General features: G+C 51.8%; 1 protein-coding gene and 1 long non-coding RNA gene across 2 annotated transcripts in view; both read right to left on the bottom strand.

Moving 5' to 3' along the window:
* Positions 1 to 17,384, bottom strand: part of DPP6 (dipeptidyl peptidase like 6) — a 785,445-nt gene that overhangs the window by 77,159 nt on the left and 690,902 nt on the right. The window contains exons 9-10 of the mRNA XM_055591348.1: positions 17,149 to 17,303; positions 15,599 to 15,696 (exon numbers count right to left, since the gene is read on the bottom strand). Coding sequence (XP_055447323.1) covers positions 15,599 to 15,696; positions 17,149 to 17,303 — 253 coding nt within the window. The remainder of the gene's footprint in view (positions 1 to 15,598; positions 15,697 to 17,148; positions 17,304 to 17,384) is intronic.
* On the bottom strand, positions 6,076 to 8,682 carry LOC129659695 (uncharacterized). The gene is made up of 2 exons (XR_008718186.1): positions 8,619 to 8,682; positions 6,076 to 8,469 (listed from the first exon to the last, which is right to left on the bottom strand). It is a non-coding gene; the product is annotated as an uncharacterized LOC129659695 (long non-coding RNA).

Genomic DNA, 17,384 nt, shown 5'->3' with positions numbered 1-17,384 from the left:
AGGAGATCGAACCAGCCAATCCTAAAGGAAATCAGTCCTGAATATTCATTGGAAGGACTGATGCTGAAGCTGAAGCTCCAATACTTTGGCCACCTGATGCGAAGAACTGACTCAGGAAAAGACCCTGATGCTGGGAAAGATTGAAGGCAGGAGGAGAAGGGGAGGACAGAGGATGCGATGGTTGGATGGCATCACCGACTCAATGGACATGAGTTTGAGCAAGCTCTGGAAGTTGGTGAAGGACAGGGAAGCCTGGCGTACTGCAGTTCCATGGGGTCACAAAGTCGGACACAACTGAGTGACTGAACTGAACTGAACTCTCACATCTATATGTGACTACTGGAAAAACCATCTAGCTTTGACTAGATGGACCTTTGTCGGCAAAGGTGTTTTAAGCCTAATGGTATTTAATACCTCAATGAGCTTTTAATAACCCATATCTTTTTGTTTTGGAGAAGGCAATGGCAACCCACTCCAGTACTCTTGCCTGGAAAATCCCATGGACAGAGGAGCCTGGTAGGCTGCAGTCCATGGGGTCGCTAAGAGTCGGACACGACTGAGCGACTTCACTTTCACTTTTCACTTTCATGCACTGGAGAAGGAAATGGCAACCCACTCCAGTGTTCTTGCCTGGAGAATCCCAGGGACGGGGGAGCCTGGTAAGCTGCCATCTATGGGGTCGCACAGAGTCGGACACGACTGAAGCGACTTAGCAGCGGTAGCAGCATTGTCTTGTTTAAAGCATGTCTTCTACTTGAATATACCTTTTATTAAAAGCTATTCAAAATTAAAGGCTTAAAATGAAAAGCTTCACACGTAGGAAGATGATGTCTGATACCAATCCATTCACAGCCAGTCCTAAACTACTACCAATCTGATGATAAATTTGAATGCAAATATCGAAAGTAATTATTAAGTGATAAGATGATATAAAATAAACACTGGGTGACTATTTCATAGAATTATAAACATTTAGTAAATCTTTTAAAGAAAGATTAAAAACAAAGGCAGCATCCATCTCAGATGATGAATCTTGTATTTAAGACACAAACATGCTACCTCCCTGGAACAGGAAACTAAACATGAGAAACTTTCAAAATAATTATCAGTCTGGGGAGGCTTGAACTGATGGTATTCGAGCTCCATGAGGGCAGCGCTTCACCTATGGTCAATACTTAATGTTTTTTAAAGAAATGAATTTATTTCTAACTGAAAGACCAATGAACTTCTTTTTTTGAGAGGGGGCAGCTAATTAAATAATAGACACATGTACCCCAATGTTCATCGCAGCACTGTTTATAATAGCCAGGACATGGAAGCAACCTAGATGTCCATCAGCAGATGAATGCATAAGAAAGCTGTGGTACATATACACAATGGAGTATTACTCAGCCATTAAAAAGAATACATTTGAATCAGTTCTAATGAGGTGGATGAAATTGGAGCCTATTATACAGAGTGAAGTAAGCCAGAAAGAAAAACACCAATACAGTACACTAACCCATATATATGGAATTTAGAAAGATGGTAACAATAACCCTGTGTACGAGACAGCAAAAGAGACACTGATGTATAGAACAGTCTTATGGACTCTGTGGGACAGGGAGAGGGTGGGAAGATTTGGGAGAATGGCATTGAAACATGTATAATATCATGTATGAAATGAGTCGCCAATCCAGGTTCGATGCACGATACTGGATGCTTGGGGCTGGTGCACTGGGACGACCCAGAGGGATGGTATGGGGAGGGAGGAGGGAGGAGGGTTCAGGATGGGGAACACATGTATACCTGTGGTGGATTCATTTCGATATTTGGCAAAACCAATACAATATTGTAAAGTTTAGAAATAAAATAAAATTAAAAAAAAATAATACCAAAGTTTCTAACAGAAAGACCAATGAACTTCTTTTTTTGAGAGGGGGGAAGCTAATAAAATAATACTTAAAGTTCACATATAAGAAGAAGTGGATGAAAATGACAAGATAGTTTAAAGAGGAAGACTGATGAGAAGGGATTTATTGCTAATGATACAGAGTAGCTATAGACTTTGTAACTGATGTAACACTCAGTAGATCCATCATGATGGGCAGCCTTAAGTCACAAGGGTTTATATTAGAACAGAATAGTTTATCTAAGAATTTAATATTTAATAATATTAAAGTGTCATCCCAAATCAGTGGGGAAAGGAAGACTGATACAATAAATGGTGCTGGGAAAATGATTATTTTAAAAAACGAGCAAATAAAGGACAACTGTGCATTTCTAGATAAAAATATCAGGAAAATTTATCAAAATACTCGGAACAGTTACCTGTGTGTAGTGAGAGGGCAAGTGATTGTTATTGTCTATAATGCAGAGATGATTTTTTAAATAAGAAAAAGGTTATTAAGGATAACTGGAAGTTTCCAATTTAAGTTGATGGATCTATCACATTTATTTCTGTCTTCTCTCTCCAGAAACGCAATCCCGATGATAATGCAGGAATAAAGCAGGTGTGCACCCACGATGATAATGCAGGAATAAAGCAGGTGTGCACCCACGATGATAATGCAGGAATAAAGCAGGTGTGCACCCGCATAAAGACTACAGCAACAGTTTCACCACATTTCAGACATCAGAGCTTGAGGGATGAGGCTGGTTGAAGAAGCAACAGATTGAAACGCCTGCAGAGTCAACCCCAGAGAGAATTTTGGGGACCTGGAGGTTGAGGTGCAGCCAGTATGGGGTTGGAGAAAGCAATGGCAACCCACTCCAGTACTCTTGCCTGGAAAATCCCATGGACAGAGAAGCCTGGTAGGCTGCAGTCCATGGGGTCGCTAGGAGTCGGACACGACTGAGCGACTTCACTTTCACTTTTCACTTTCATGCATTGGAGAAGGAAATGGCAACCCACTCCAGTGTTCTTGCCTGGAGAATCCCAGGGACGGGGGAGCCTGGTAGGCTGCTGTCTCTGGGGTCGGACAGAGTCGGACACGACTGAAGCGACTTAGCAGACTTAGCAGCAGTATGCGGTTGGGAAATGTGGCTGAACAGGAGTGCCATCTGGGAGAGTCTGGATGAGGCAGATGGTGCAAGAGAAAGCAGAGAAACCTGACCCACATTTAGACATGTTAGTTCATCCAAATATCTTTTGGGGGGGAGGGGAAGACATAATCTGCAAGGAATGAGGGTCAGACTGACATCGGGTTTGTCATTGGCAACACCAGACACGAGATGGAATTATAGCCCCCAAAATGAGGGACAGTGGTTTTCAAGCTGCAATCCCACATACAACTAAGGTTTTCAACAGACGTGAGAGAGACATATTAAAATATTGCAGAACTCAGAAAGTTTACCTCCCACAGTTCTCAGGAAAGCATCTGGAGGGCGTACTCTAGATGAAAGTGGAAGTAAATCAAGAAAGAAGATGATGTGAGACCAACGCGGAGAGCAGCGAGGGGGTCTCCCCGGGTGGCACAGCACCGATGTGAAAAAGAACAGTGAGTCCGGACTAGAGTCGGGGCGGCGGAGCGGCCTTGCAGGGACGCAAGTGGGGAAGCAGGCAGAGCAACAGGGTACCTGCTGGAGTCTGGGGGGAAATGGTGAGGGTGTGATAAGATAAAATAAAATAAAATAGCTCAAATAAAAATAAAGGCAATTTAAAACTCGGGGGAAAAACAAAAAGCTGAACAAAAAAGAGACACAGTCATAGGATGCTACTTAGCGCTACCAAGACAGACAATTACTTATGGTAAAGTTACGCTGTTTATTGATTGTAGTCTTTCAGAATCAACCCACAGATAAATAAGGAAAGTTTGGGTTTGGGGAAGAACGGAAATGGCATCAACTTCAGGGATATAAAAATATTGAAAAGACAGAATTTTCTAGGTGGGAGGGGTAGAGAATGGACCTGTAGGAAAGGGCAGGACTTTCAGATCCATTTTACCAAGTGGGTTGTTAAAATTCTTGCCTGTAGTTAACATGATACGAGAGAAACTTGTAAGAGTACTGTTTCAGTTTATAAAGGTAACCAGTAGAGAAAAGAAAATGCATATATACATATATATATAGGGCTTCCCTGATAGCTCAGTTGGTAAAGAATCCGCTTGCAATGCAGGAGACACTGGTTTGATTCCTGGGTCGGGAAGATCCCCTGGGGAAGGGAAAGGCTACCCCTTCCAGTATTCTGGCCTGGAGAATTCCATGGACTGTATAGTCCAAGGGGTCGTAAAGAGTTGGACACAACTGAGTGACTTTCACTTTCACACATATATAGTCACCTACTCTCTCTCTCTCTCTCTCTCACACACACACACACACAGATGGGCTTCCACGTGGCTCAGTGGTAAAGAATCTGCCTGCAATGCAGGAGACGCAAGAGTCGCAGGTTTGATCCCTGGGTCGGGAAGATCCCCTGGAGGAGGAAATGGCAACCCACTCCGGTGTTCCTGCCTGGAGACCCCATGGGCGGAAGAGCCTGGCTGGATTCAGTCCGTGGGGTCACACAGAGTCGGGCACGACTGAGCGCGTGCGCACACACACTGCCACCTGCAAGGAGCGTGGGCGTGGGTGGAGATGGGGGCCGTCTCCCGGGCCCTGAGGGTGGTCTGGGCACACCTAGGCAGCAGGCACCTGCTGTTGCCACCTGCGCTCGGGCAGGCGGGGCCTGTCCAGAGACAGATGACCAGAGCGGAACTGCTGCCCCTGGGCCCTGGAGGAGAAACAGTGTCTGCCCCCCTCATTTAATGACCAGAGTCAGTGGTCCTCAGGTGGGGGCTGCCAGACCAGCAGCACCTGGGAAGTGCTGGAAACAAACTGATTCTGAGACTCTGGGCGTGGCTGAGGCACCTAACTGGTCTAACTGGTGCCCCAGTTTGGGAACCACCAAACTAAGTGAGCCAAGCGATTCTGGTGGGCAGACCATCTGGTGACACAGCCGTGTTCCATATGATCGTCTCTGCCTCCATTTCCGCTCTCCCTAGACGTTCTCTGACTTAATAAGTGAACTGGTAGGCAGATAAGGTTCTAAAGAATAAAGAGAAACCTGGTCACAGTTAAAGGAGAGGAAAAAATAGCATTTGAACTGTGGAAAATTCTTAAAGAGATGGGAATACCAGACCATCTGACCTGCCTCTTGAGAAACCTGTATGCAGGTCAGGAAGCAACAGTTAGAACTGGACATTGGACAACAGACTTCTTCCAAATTGGGAAAGGAGTACACCAAGGCTGCATATTGTCACCCTGCTTATTTAACTTATATGCAGAGAACATCATGTGAAACGCTGGGCTGGATGAAGCATAAGCTAGAATCAAGATTGCTGGGAGAAATATGAATAACCTCAGATATGCAGATGACATCACCCTTATGGCAGAAAGCAAAGAAGAACTAAAGAGCCTCTTGATGAAAGTGAAAGAGGAGAGTGAAAAAGTTGGCTTAAAACTCAACAATCAGAAAACTAAGATCATGGCATCTGGTCCCATCACTACATGGCAAATAGATGGGGAAACAGTGGAAACAGTGGCTGACTTTATTTTTCTGGGCTCCAAAATCACTGCAGATGGTGACTGCAGCCATGAAATTAAAAGACACTTGCTTCTTAGAAGAAAGGTTATGACAAACCTAGACAGCATATTAAAAAGCAGAGACATTACTTTGCCAACAAGGGTCTCTCTAGTCAAAGCTATGGTTTTTCCAGTAGTCTTGTATGGATGTGAGAGTTGGACCAGAAAGAAAGCTGAGCACCGAAGAATTGATGCTTTTGAACTGCGGTTGGAGAAGACTCCTGAGAGTTCCTTGGACTGCAAGGAGATCCAACCAGTCCATCCTAAAGGAAATCAGTCCTGAATATTCATTGGAAGGCCTGATGCTGAAGCTGAAACTCCAATACTTTGGCCACCTGATGGGAAGAACTGACTCACTGGAAAAGACCTTGATGTTGGGAAAGACTGAAGGTGGGAGGAGAAGGGGATGACAGAGTATGAGATGGTTGCATGGCATCACTGAGTCAATGGACATGAGTTTGAGCAAGCTCCGGGAGTTGGTGATGGACAGGGAGGCCTGGCATGCTGCAGTCCATGGGGTTGCAAATAGTTGGAGATGACTGAACGACTGAACTGAGCTGAACTGAATCTAAGAACGTGAGATGGAGCTGGGCTGTGAGAGACACCAGAGTTGATCCAATGTCGAGATGCAGTGAGACACAGAAGCATTTTGATAATCACAGAAAATAGAAAATCATGCTTTGAGGGCTGGACAAATTGTGTTTTAAAAAGAACGTGAAACGAAATGATTAACAGGATTCAAAGGTTCTTGGAAGAAATGCCACTGATTTTCTTTATTCTAAAGTGCTTTATCTGCCCATAAATACTGTCATTCATTCAAAGAGCATTTACTTAGTCAGGGCTCAGTGTGGACACGGTTCCAGATGCTGGCAGGCAGAGGCCCATAGTCTGGTTGTAGGGGAGCTCCCTGTTTGTGGGGAGACAGAGAACCCCCAAATTTCAGTACGGGGTGAGGAGTGCCCTGATAGGAGGAGCCATGTGGGAGCCGCAGTTGCTGAAACAGCACAGCTTGGCCGAGAAAATTCCACAGCCTCCTCACGAATCTCCAGCCAGACGGGCCTTCAAGTCAGAACACAGCGACCCCTCCTGCCGAGCAGTGTATGAATTTTTTATTAGCCCATTTGTTTCCCGTCAAATATTAATAGAGCAGCGTCTCCCGCGCAGGGACTAATGTGCCATGTCGCTTCTCGGTATTCCGAGTTCTGGCAGAGGTTCTGACAGTCACACAGCAGCGAAGGCCAGGGGGGGAGCAAGGCCTGCTGATCCAGCGAAATCAAGGGCCTGCAACTGATGCTGGCGTTTCCAGGGAGGGTCGGCCCCTGCGTGAGGCTGGAGCCAAAAATCCTTTGAGAGGACAGTTTTAAAACAAGGAAGATGGTAACAGAAAGCATCACTGAACAAACGGAAACAACATCAAATGACAAATGCTGCTGTGATCGAGTATACGCTCCACACCTGAGCCCTGGGAGCAGCCTCTTAATTGTACAAAAATATCTGCAGGCAGACTGCACTTTGCAAAATATAAGGAGCATGTGACGGTAAGATAAGTTACTATCTGATGTAGCGTTCCATAATTTCACTTTCTTTTTTTTTAATAAGTCTACTTATTTATTTTTGTCTGTGCTGAGTCTTGGCTGCTGCACGGCTTTCTTCAGTGGTCGCGCGTCGCGGCTACTTTTTGGTTGTGATACACGGGCTTCTCGCTGGGCGTCTTCTCTTGGTGCAGAGCACGGGCTCTGGGGACTTCGGGAGCCACAGCACACACGCTCAGTGTTGTGACCTGCAGGCTCTGGGGCACAGGCTCCATACTGTGGCTCTCATACGCAGGCTCTGATGCTCCCCGGCACGTGGGAGTGGGATCTTCCTGGACCAGGCATCGAACCTGTGTCCCCTGCACTGGCAGGCGGATTCTTTACCACAAAGCCACCAGGGAGGCCCCAGAATTTCGCTTTCAACATAGGAAGAGACCACGTGACCTTTCCTTTCCGTCTGAGGCGTTGGCCGCACTGCAGGGCTGGCTGCTACGATGAGGAGGAAAGCACGGGCTATTCTGCTGCTCTGCCCAAATGCCAAACACGGCTCAGGCCCTGCATATCTAGGGACAGGGTCTTCAGAATGATCTCGCTTCCCTTTAAACACAAACCAGAACCATGGAGAACACGTGTTCTTCACCAGAAGTTTATCTTTCTGGCATCCACGACCGGATTCCCAGGATTCTAAAGCATGAGACATTTTGATGGATGAGCATCTGGAAACCTGTGATCAGCAGTAACGTTGAGAACCCCCTTTCCAAAGCATGAGTAGAATAAAGAAGCGGCATTTCTCCAGACTGGACCTTCCATATCTCTGCAGTCACCATGCAGAGCTTCTTGCCCTCATGGATAACAAAACCACACCCCGATCTGACACCACAAACGCAACGGCTGTCCGGCTGCGCCAAGAGCCTTGAACGGCCCCCTGAGATGAAGTCATGTGAATGTTCTGGTGGCCAGTTCACTACTTGATACGTGAGGTAAACGGAGCGAGGGCTCACTCTGCGGGCATTAGACAGCATTGGGCATTTCTAATTCATCCCCCAAACACCTTCGAATAAAGTTGGAAATCAAGTTCAGATGAAACACATGTCTTCCCACAGTCATTCATATAAAGACAGAAGATTAGAAATATGGCAGGTTCAGGGATGGAGGTGGGGGGCAGCATCTTTGATTTGAAGACGACACAGGGCTTTCCTGGTAGCTCAGCGGTAAAGAATCCACTTGTAATGCAGGGGGCGCAGGTTCAACCCCAAGTCTGGGAAGATCCCCCGTGCCTCGGAGCAACTAAGCCCGGGTACTACGATTCCTGAGCCTGTGCTCCAGAGCCTGGGAACCGCAACTGCTGAGCTGACATGCCGCAACTCCCGAAGCCCCTGTGCCTAGAGCCCATGCTCTGCAACAAGAGAAGCCAGCACGATGAGAAGCCTGTGCGTCACAAATCGCAACAACTGGAGAAAGCCTGTGCAGCAATGAAGACCCACCACGGCCAAAATAAAGAAATGAAATTACTAAAAAAAAAAAAAAAAAGAAAATGACACGGACCTTCCTTTCCAGGCCTCAAGAAGGGCTTTCCTGCCTTGCTCACACTTCCGAATCACCTGAGGAGGTTTAAAAGCCCCCAAACCCAGGCCACACCCCCACTGGAAAAAACCAGGAAGGGGAGAGTTACAGAAATGGTCCTGTGTGCCACCTGAGAGGTCAGGCACCAAGTGAAACACGGCAGATGTGAGAGCTCTGGAACAAGGACACGCGCGGCGGTCAGGTGTCAGGAATCTTGTGTTGGAGCCTCGCTTCTACCCCTAATTAAAAAAGCAACAATCGGCAAGTCAGGTGGTGGTGATGACGGTGGTGGAGGAGGTGGTTGGTGCTGGTGGTGAAAGTGCAGGTGCTGGTGGAGGCGATCCAGGTGGTGATGATGAGGCAGAGGCAGAGGTCCTGCTGGGGGTGTTGATGGTGGGGGTGGGGGGTGAAAATAGAAAGAAAAGTGAAAGCCGCTCAGTCGGGTGCCACTCTTTCTGACCCCATGGACGATGCAGTCCCTGGAATTCTCCACGCCAGAATACTGGAGTGGGTAGCCTTTCCCTTCTCCAGGGGAATCTTCCCAACCCAGGGATCGAACCCAGGTCTCCCGCATTGCAGGCGGATTCTTTGCCAGCTGAGCCACCAGGGAGGAGGTGGCGCTCAGATCCTCAGGAACAAAGGCCCTGTTTTTCTGTGATGTTTCCGTTGCTCTGATGACCTCTGATCCTTATAAAGGCTTGCTCTAGATCCAGTGTGCCAGTCTCCCAGGGAGCCCGCACTTCCTACTGACCCGGCAGAAGGAAGCCGCATTTCCTCTCGAGGTTGGAAGCGGGGGCGGGTGAAGAGGGTGCAGGAGGAGCCTGGAGGCAGCAGGTGAGGGGGGGTGCCCTGACAGTGCCAGCCTCCGGGAACGTGCACAGCTGGAAGCAGTGAGCCGCACACACACCCGTGTGCTAGATCTTTACCGAGTCCCGAGAGGAAAAAGAGGCGGCAGGAGCCCACGCAGGCAACACACGTCTGCACGTGCGCGTCTGTATCCATATCCCAGCGCCATGTATGTAAGGCAAGCACGCACACCGCCGTACGTTTTACCAGCACTGACGGGGGAGAGGCTGCTCAAAGCACATTTTCAGCATTTTAAAGGCCTAAGGGGTGGGGGCCAGGCAGGGGGAGAATGAGAGTGAAATGGACAAGGACAAGTAAACGAGAGCTCCTGCACTTGACCGAGGATGGCTAGCCCTGCACCAGGCATTTCTGTCTTGGTGCTGGACCGTAAGGTGAATAAACGGAGGAGAAACAACAGAAGTGAGAGGTGGGGGGCGGGGAGAGCCCGCCTGGCCCAGGACCCTCGGGCACGGGGCACTAGCCTCCCTTCTCAGGCTCTGTGATCAGCCCCGCGGCCAACAGATGCAGGACGGGCACCCTGGCCACTGGCTGGATGGCATCTGACAGAGTGTTTGCAGGAGGAGACAAAAACACACACACACCAGCGCAGTCCGACGCCAGTTCAAAATGACCCTGTTGGGGATCTGGTACGTCTTCATTCAACACCCAGCTCAACGGACCCACAAGGAAACCAGCAAAAGGCAGCTGCGCTTGTTTCATCAGCGCAGCCGGGCTTCCCTGTGAAGTTGCGGAAACCGCAGGCCCTGCCACAGGTGCACTTCCTGGAGAGGCGGGGATCACTGTGCCCCGAGTAACAAGGGCGTGCCCCATCCCTGGGCCCCGTGCCCACCCCCATTCCCGGTTCTCTGTGGGGAACCCTTTCCCATGGAGGCCCTGGCTCTGCTCTGGCTGTGAGTGCAGGTCTACCTTGCCCTCCGCGGCACTCATCACCTGTTCCCCCGGCTGCCACCCTGCACGTGGCTACTGAATTGGCGCTGCCTTGGCGCCTGGACCCTGTCACCTGATAGAGGGGCCGTCATGGGCCCACCAGAGCGCCTGGCACATGTGGAAGGCAGTAGGTTTTGCCAGGGCAAGGACTGGGGAGCCCGGAAGTCAGCCCCCCCAGAACCCTGCAGGGGACTGGGGCTGGCTGAGGAGCCACAGCAGAGGGTGGGGAGTGTGCGGGATGAAGGGGAGACGGCTGACACGGGAAACGTTTGCTTCCTCCCCTTGAAGGGCCCTGACCCATCTGCAGGAAGTGGCCCCTGGCCTTTCGGGGCTCTCCGCATTTCCCTGTGGAGGCTGCGTGGAGGGACGGGTGGTCCTGCCTGGCTTGAGTCCCAGGGCACATTTCAGGCTGTGTGTGGAGTCAGCTGTGTGCTCAGTCGTGTCCGACTCTTTGCGACCCCATGGGCTGCAGCCCGCCAGACTCCTCTGCCCATGGGATTCTCCAGACAAGAATCCTGCAGTGGGTACCATTTCCTTCTCCAGGGGATCCCCGACCCAGGGATGGAACCTGCGTCTCCTGCATGGGCAGGCAGATTCTTTGCCACTAGCACCAGCTGCAGGGAAGCTGCAGACCCTGTCCGTAACCTCTGGGTTCTCGGCCCTGCCTCTGTGGAACAGCAGAGGGGGACTCATGGCGGGGCTGTGTGAGGCCCCAGGGGACCCAGCCACGTCTGTGAGACACACACCCTGGCTCCTGAGAGAAGGGCAGAGGGAAGGACAAGCGTGGAACTAACACGCAACCAGACTGGGCCACACCTGACCCAGGAGCCGCCCTGCACGCTCTTCCTGGGTCCAGATGATCTCTTCTGTGTCCCCAAGTGGCCAAATCCTGCCTGTTTCCACCCCTCTTCCTCCCCGGATTTCTCAGTCTTTTAGCAAAATTCTGAACAGAACTGATGCCTATCTTGCGGTACTTAACTTTTGACTATCCTTGCCTAGATTGTTGAGGGCATTACGTAGGTTTCCTTCCTTTTTCCAACCCTCCGCAAAGTAAGTGTCTTCCTTTTACCTTCTTTAGATTTAGTGCCTCTAGTGTTGAAAGAAACCAGACTAGGTCACCCCAAAATATGCCTTTTTGACAAGACAATTATTTTGAGCTGAAGGCAATTAGGAGGGAGCAAACTCAGCAAAGCCCCCCTGTTTCTGCCTCAAGGCAGGAAATAGTTTCCTCTTCCTGGAGGCAGACTCTCACTGGCCCAGAGATGCACCAGGGAGCCTGAGGGCCCATCTTCCGCACGGGGCCCTCTGGTTTATGTACCACCCGCAGCTGCTGCCCTGGGAGCCCTGAACCTGCTTCCTCGTCCTGGTAACTCTCTGCGAGTTTACTGCTCCTGGTGGACGATGCTATAAATGCTGCACTGTGAGTCGATGCTTTGAGCGGCTTCGGGTTGAGATGTTTTCCCACGCTGTGTGCAGGGCACGTGTGAATAAACTGTGCTTCCCTCTTGTTCATCTGTCTTGCTGTGAGGGTCCCCGCTGCAAGCCCAGGACGGGTAAATGGTGGTCTCTACAGCGTCCTGTACTGAGAAGGCAGAACGTCAGCAAGGGCCAAGCATCTGTCAAGTTTTGCTTCCAGGACAGCCAAAGAAATCCATATCTACAAGGATCCTATTGAAACAGGACTTTATCGGCTAATTTTAAACTTAATTTGCCCATTCAGCAAACCCAGCTCGCACCACGTGCCGGGCCCAGCCCAGAACTGGAGCTTCAGCTTCACACGTGTATGCATGGTCAGTCATTTCAGTCGTGTCTGACTCTTTGTGACCCCCTGGACTGTACCCCACCAGGCTCCTCTGTCCATGGGGATTCTCCAGGCAAGAATACTGGAGTGGGTTGCCATGCCCTCCTCCAGGGGATCTTCCTGACTCAGGGATTGAATCTGCGTCTCCTCCATTGGCAGGTAGATTCTTCTCTTCTGGGCCACCAGGAAAGCCCAGTTTAGGATATCATTTAGAGATAGATAGAGGATTTATCTGAGACCTGCAAAGAGCAAGTGAGGCCGCTGAGTATCTTCCTGTGCAATGCCCGGCTTGCCTTGCGATGGCCCGGGCAGCCCTGCTGGGGTGGACATCTCACATGGATTTCTGTCTGGTGGGTTAGAGAGCCCCAAGGTTACAGTCAGGGCCCTGGAGGATCTGTAACCCTCAAGCTTGACCTTATATTTCTTGTCAGACTGTCCACACACACCGAGCTTCTCAACTGTCTCTGGACTGGTTCTAATGCCCCACTGGTTAATAAGTGAGTTAAATAAAACCTCTGACACCTGCTCATTTACCTTCTCTGAGAATCACAACCTGACCAGTTGAAGGGGAGATGTTGGACCGGCAGTCAGAAATGGCCCTGAAGTTCTGAGGGCAGGGCGGAGGGCCAGTGGCCAGCAGGCACGACTCACGGCACGAGACGGGAGAGCCAGCCTGTGCCGTGTGCTCTGTCTAGTCCTCACGACACCCACAGGAGTGAATCCTCGATTCTTAACATGCATCCCCGTCTTGCAAATGAGGAACCAGAACGAGGCAGGAACTCGCCCCGGAGCATGGAACTGGGATCTGGACCCGGGCGGCAACATGTGAACTTCCACTCGGAACCAGTGGTTCTCAGTCTTGTCTTGGGGCGTCTTCGATGGTCATGCTGGCATCCAGTGGTGAGGGGCGGGGATATGCCTGAAGTCTCTGTGATGCAGAAGGCAGCCCCCACTGCAAAGGGTCCCCAGGCGCTGAATGCCGGAGAGAGAAAGCCTCAGACCTGGCAGGGGGCGGCGGGGGGGGCGCCTCATCCAGGCCCTGCTCTCACACAGCTCCTCTCACGCCTGCAGTCCTCACTTGCTTTCAACGCTTCCTTCAAGGCCAATCCCTCCTCTGCATAATAACCTCCATATTTCATTCACGCTAAATTCTCAGCCTAATGGACGCAAATAATAAATGCTTGCTAAATGGCTGCTCACATTTACTGCGTGATTTCTGACAGATCCGCGCTCACTTTGAAAAATCCCAAGACTGTTGTGATGGGGAAGGAGACGAGAAAGCGCGACATGAACACACCGCAGGTTACAGGGCGCTGGGAAAGCATCGCCGCGTTGAGCTCGGGAAGCTGCAGAGCAGAGGCCCCGAGGCCCGCATCCCAGCAGCCCTGATGGAGGCTAATTTTTCACTGTCCTTGAAGCTAATCAAGCCTGCGGAAACAGCATCACCAAATGGACTAAACGAGATTTTCAATTAACTCAAACAGATGGCTTAAATTTTCCAGGTGACTTTCCATATTAATTCAGAGAGAGTGCTGGACCAGGCCCCAGGCGGCCTGACAGGGATGGCGCTGCAGGAAGACAGCAAAGCACACGGATCTCGGGAGAGAAGACGAAGCAACAATCGCAGTGTTTCTCCTATCCCGGCAAGAATGCATGCGCGTGCGCTAAGCCGCTTCAGTCGTGCCCGACTCTCTGTGACCCCATGGACTGTAGCCCGCCAGGCTCCTCTGTACAGAGGCTTCTCCAGGCAAGAATACCCGAGTGGGTCCTGGCAAGAATAGCATCGCCCAGGTTGATTCCACTCCAGGACACACTGAGAGCCCCATCTCCCTGGAGGGGCCGTCCGAGACTGAGGCCTTGGGACCTGCTGCACGAGTAGGGCGGCCACTCCAGGGCTAGGACGGACAGACAGCTGAGAGGGACAGGCAGAGGGGAGCCCTGGGCTGGGTCTGTCCTCCTGAGGACCAGTGATTTTACACACCCCTGGAGATGGGAGAGCCGAAAGAACCTCAGTGTGTCCTGCAGTGGCCGTGGGCAGATGGGTTCTACCAGGGACAGCAATGAAGCCTCCGTGGGAGACACCCGCATCGTTACAAACCAGCAGCTCCAAGCGTCCGTGTGTCCAGCCCTGAGCTGGGCCTGCGCAGGAGCCAGAGTGGCTGAGGCCACTGCACCCGCCCTTCTGGAAGCTGCCAGGAGCTACTAGTAATGCAGAACTCCGTAAGTGAATAGGGAAGACCCAGGCTACCGTTATGGCAAAATGTGGGCTGGGTATTTGCTGAGCCTCCGGATGGATCATTCTCGGCTTAACTGGGCCCGTGGACAGGCCTGCAGCATCGATGAGGGAGTGGAAGCTGGGGCCAGCCCAGTCCCCTTCCCTTTCTGCGTCTCCCATCAATACTTTCAACAGAGTGGGGTTTAACATCGCTATTAGTAAACTCTGGAAGTATAACCAGTCCCCAGGCCACTTGGACTCTGGGACAAGATGAAACTGAAATCCAGACCCCTTCAGTCAGACTCTACTCAGCTTTCTTGATTGGAATATAAAATGCACCTGAGCCAGTCGTTACTCTCAACAGGATGGTTGCCATTGTCAATATGTCCCACCAACTGCGTGGTTGCTATGCCCACTGGGAGCTTTGGCTTCGCTGCAGCATGACTTCCCGCTTGGTCCGCAGGCCTGGCAAAGGGCGGCCGCGCTCCAGTGCAGCGCTCCCTGACCTTTCTTGGCACCAGGGCCAGGGTTGCAGTAGACAGGTTTTCCCCGGACCGAGTGCAGGGATGGTTTTGGAATGATTCAAGGGCATTACATTTACCGAGTTCACTGGGGAGGCAGAGCTCGGGCGGCGCTGTGATGGTGAGCGGCTGTAAACGTAGACAGAGGTTCTCCCAATCGCCCACCACTCACCTCCCGCGGTGCATCCCGGTTCCTAACAGGAACAGGACGGCTCTGTGGCCTGGGGGCTGGGGACCCCTGCTCTAAAGTGAGGCTCTGAAAATGGGGTCCCATGCACAGTAGGTCTGATTACCTGGACTTTCTTGGAAAGGTGCATCTGTTCATCTGAGGGGTGAACCCCAAAGTCCTCCGTGTGCAGGCCAGGTGCCCCCACTGGACACGTCCCCTCTGCCCCCCTGAGGCCCAGCCTCTGGGGGGCAGGATCTGAGTCTGACATGAGGTAAGACATCACAGCGGCTTTGACAGGTGTTCCTCTCTCAGAACACCAAGCCATAAAGCAGCCAGGAAAATGGTACAAAACGTGCCTTTTCCTTGGATGTTTAAATTGGCAGTCTGAGCCCACAGAGACCACATAAGCAGACATGGATCTCACGGTTATTGTCATCGTGTAATTGAAGGAAGGATGCAAACCTCATCCTCGGGTCATCGGGCGGCGTCATCTCCAGGTCGTGTGTGGGTCCGTTCAGGCCAATGACGTGCAGGGAGATGCTGGGGTTTTCACAGCCGGCCTGGGAGGAAAGGGGATAGAGGTGTGAGAGCCACCTCCCACCTGGACTGGCCTGGGTGCTGAGTCTGGGAGACACGAGAGGCTCAGTGTGGGGAGGACAAAGCCCTTCAGGGGGAGTGTCAGTAGATGGGGCGGGGACGGGGAGAGGCCACTGTCCTCTGTCCTCTCCCTGCACGAGTGCTGGCCGGCAGGGCAGAAGACTAGGCTGCTGGTCTGACTCTGGCTCCTCCACCCCTGCAGACGGGGTGTCAGGGTGAGGGGGAAAGCGGACCCACACAGGGCGGGGCTCAGATGGGTCAGCAGCTCGTGGCTCCAATCTGAGTTCTGTTGGTCAGAACATGCTGACTTTCTACTAAAACAGGAAACCCCAGTCCCGAGCCACATGGAGTGTCATAATTCCAATCACAGACCTGTCCCAGAGCTCACGGTAAAGTCAGGGGGTTGCAGTTTTCTAGGTTTCAGGTCATTGCATCACTCCTAGGTTGGGGGGACTCCCATGAATGGGTTCACCAGGGAAAGTGTTCACTTTCTAAGCAATCTCTGGCTCCCAGCCTCCTGAACTGTGAGACACACACATCCGCTGTTTAAGCTGCACGGTCTGCGGTGCTTGTTACGGAGCCCGAGCTGACTGATACACCTGGCGCTTCCTTCCTCTGGCCTGGGACCCTGGGACCCTTGCTTGGGCACCATTGCCCCCTCGCTGCAAACTGCAGGCCGAGGGTCCTGTATCTCTAGACGGCAGGAGGCGTCAGCTCCCAGAGCCCTCCGGTGGCTGGAGAGCCGGGGCCAGGGCTGGTCGGCAGAGGCTGGACGGGTCCTTCTGGGGCAGCCCTGGGGGGACCCGGGGACCCTGTCACCAGAGGGGCAGGTGGGGCCCCGGCCTCTCTCTAGCTGAGTGGGCGGCAGGCCGTGCCCCCACACTGGCACGATGCGGTTTACTAACAAAGCCAGGTGTGACCATCCGTGCCTCCCTGCCTTCACCCCCTGCTGCCCACCTGCAGCCTTGCTGTTCTGCTGGCTTTTGTGGCAACACATGGGTCTGGGGAGCAATTCGAAACAGCACAGGTCAGCACACGGCCAGGCGCAGAGTGGCCCAGAGCCAAGGGGACCCTCTGACCCCCCAGAACCTGCAAAAGGAGCTAGAGGACAGAGTGCCCCAGTGTGAGCAGTGTGAGTTTCTGTCACCACGGAGTCACAAGGGAGGTGATGTATATCGGTTGGGATTGAAGCTTGCACAAATGACTAACGGTAGTTCCGTCATTTTAAAAAAAGTAAACCTGCTGACAAATTCAGCTCCGCAAAGATGGGAATTTAATGCAGTGTAATGGGACATAATCAATCCCGCCTCTGTTTACTGCCTTGCTCACAGCATGGGGGAGAGCCATGGCTCCACGAGGGGGTGGGGAGCCGATGAACGTATGCAGAGGCTGTCCCGGCGTGGCTTCCCACCTACCTTGGGGTAGTGGTAGGGCTTCGCGGTGGGGTAGATGGAGCCCGTGTAGGTGGGCAGCTCCATGACCGGCACGCGTGAGTCGTTGATGGTGGCGTAGGCGAGCCGCGTACCGTCCGGAGACCACCAGTGGGCGATGTGGGTCTTCAGGATCTCCTCTAAGGAAACAGACAAAGCAGAGATGTGTGAAGGCACAGGGGAGGGCACCCGGGAGCCCCCCGGGGACAAATGCCTCCTCA

This window comes from Bubalus kerabau, chromosome 8, assembly GCF_029407905.1.
Source record: "Bubalus kerabau isolate K-KA32 ecotype Philippines breed swamp buffalo chromosome 8, PCC_UOA_SB_1v2, whole genome shotgun sequence".
In the NCBI taxonomy this organism is placed as follows: Eukaryota; Metazoa; Chordata; class Mammalia; order Artiodactyla; family Bovidae; genus Bubalus; species Bubalus kerabau.
This window is presented reverse-complemented; position numbering and strand designations above follow the sequence as displayed.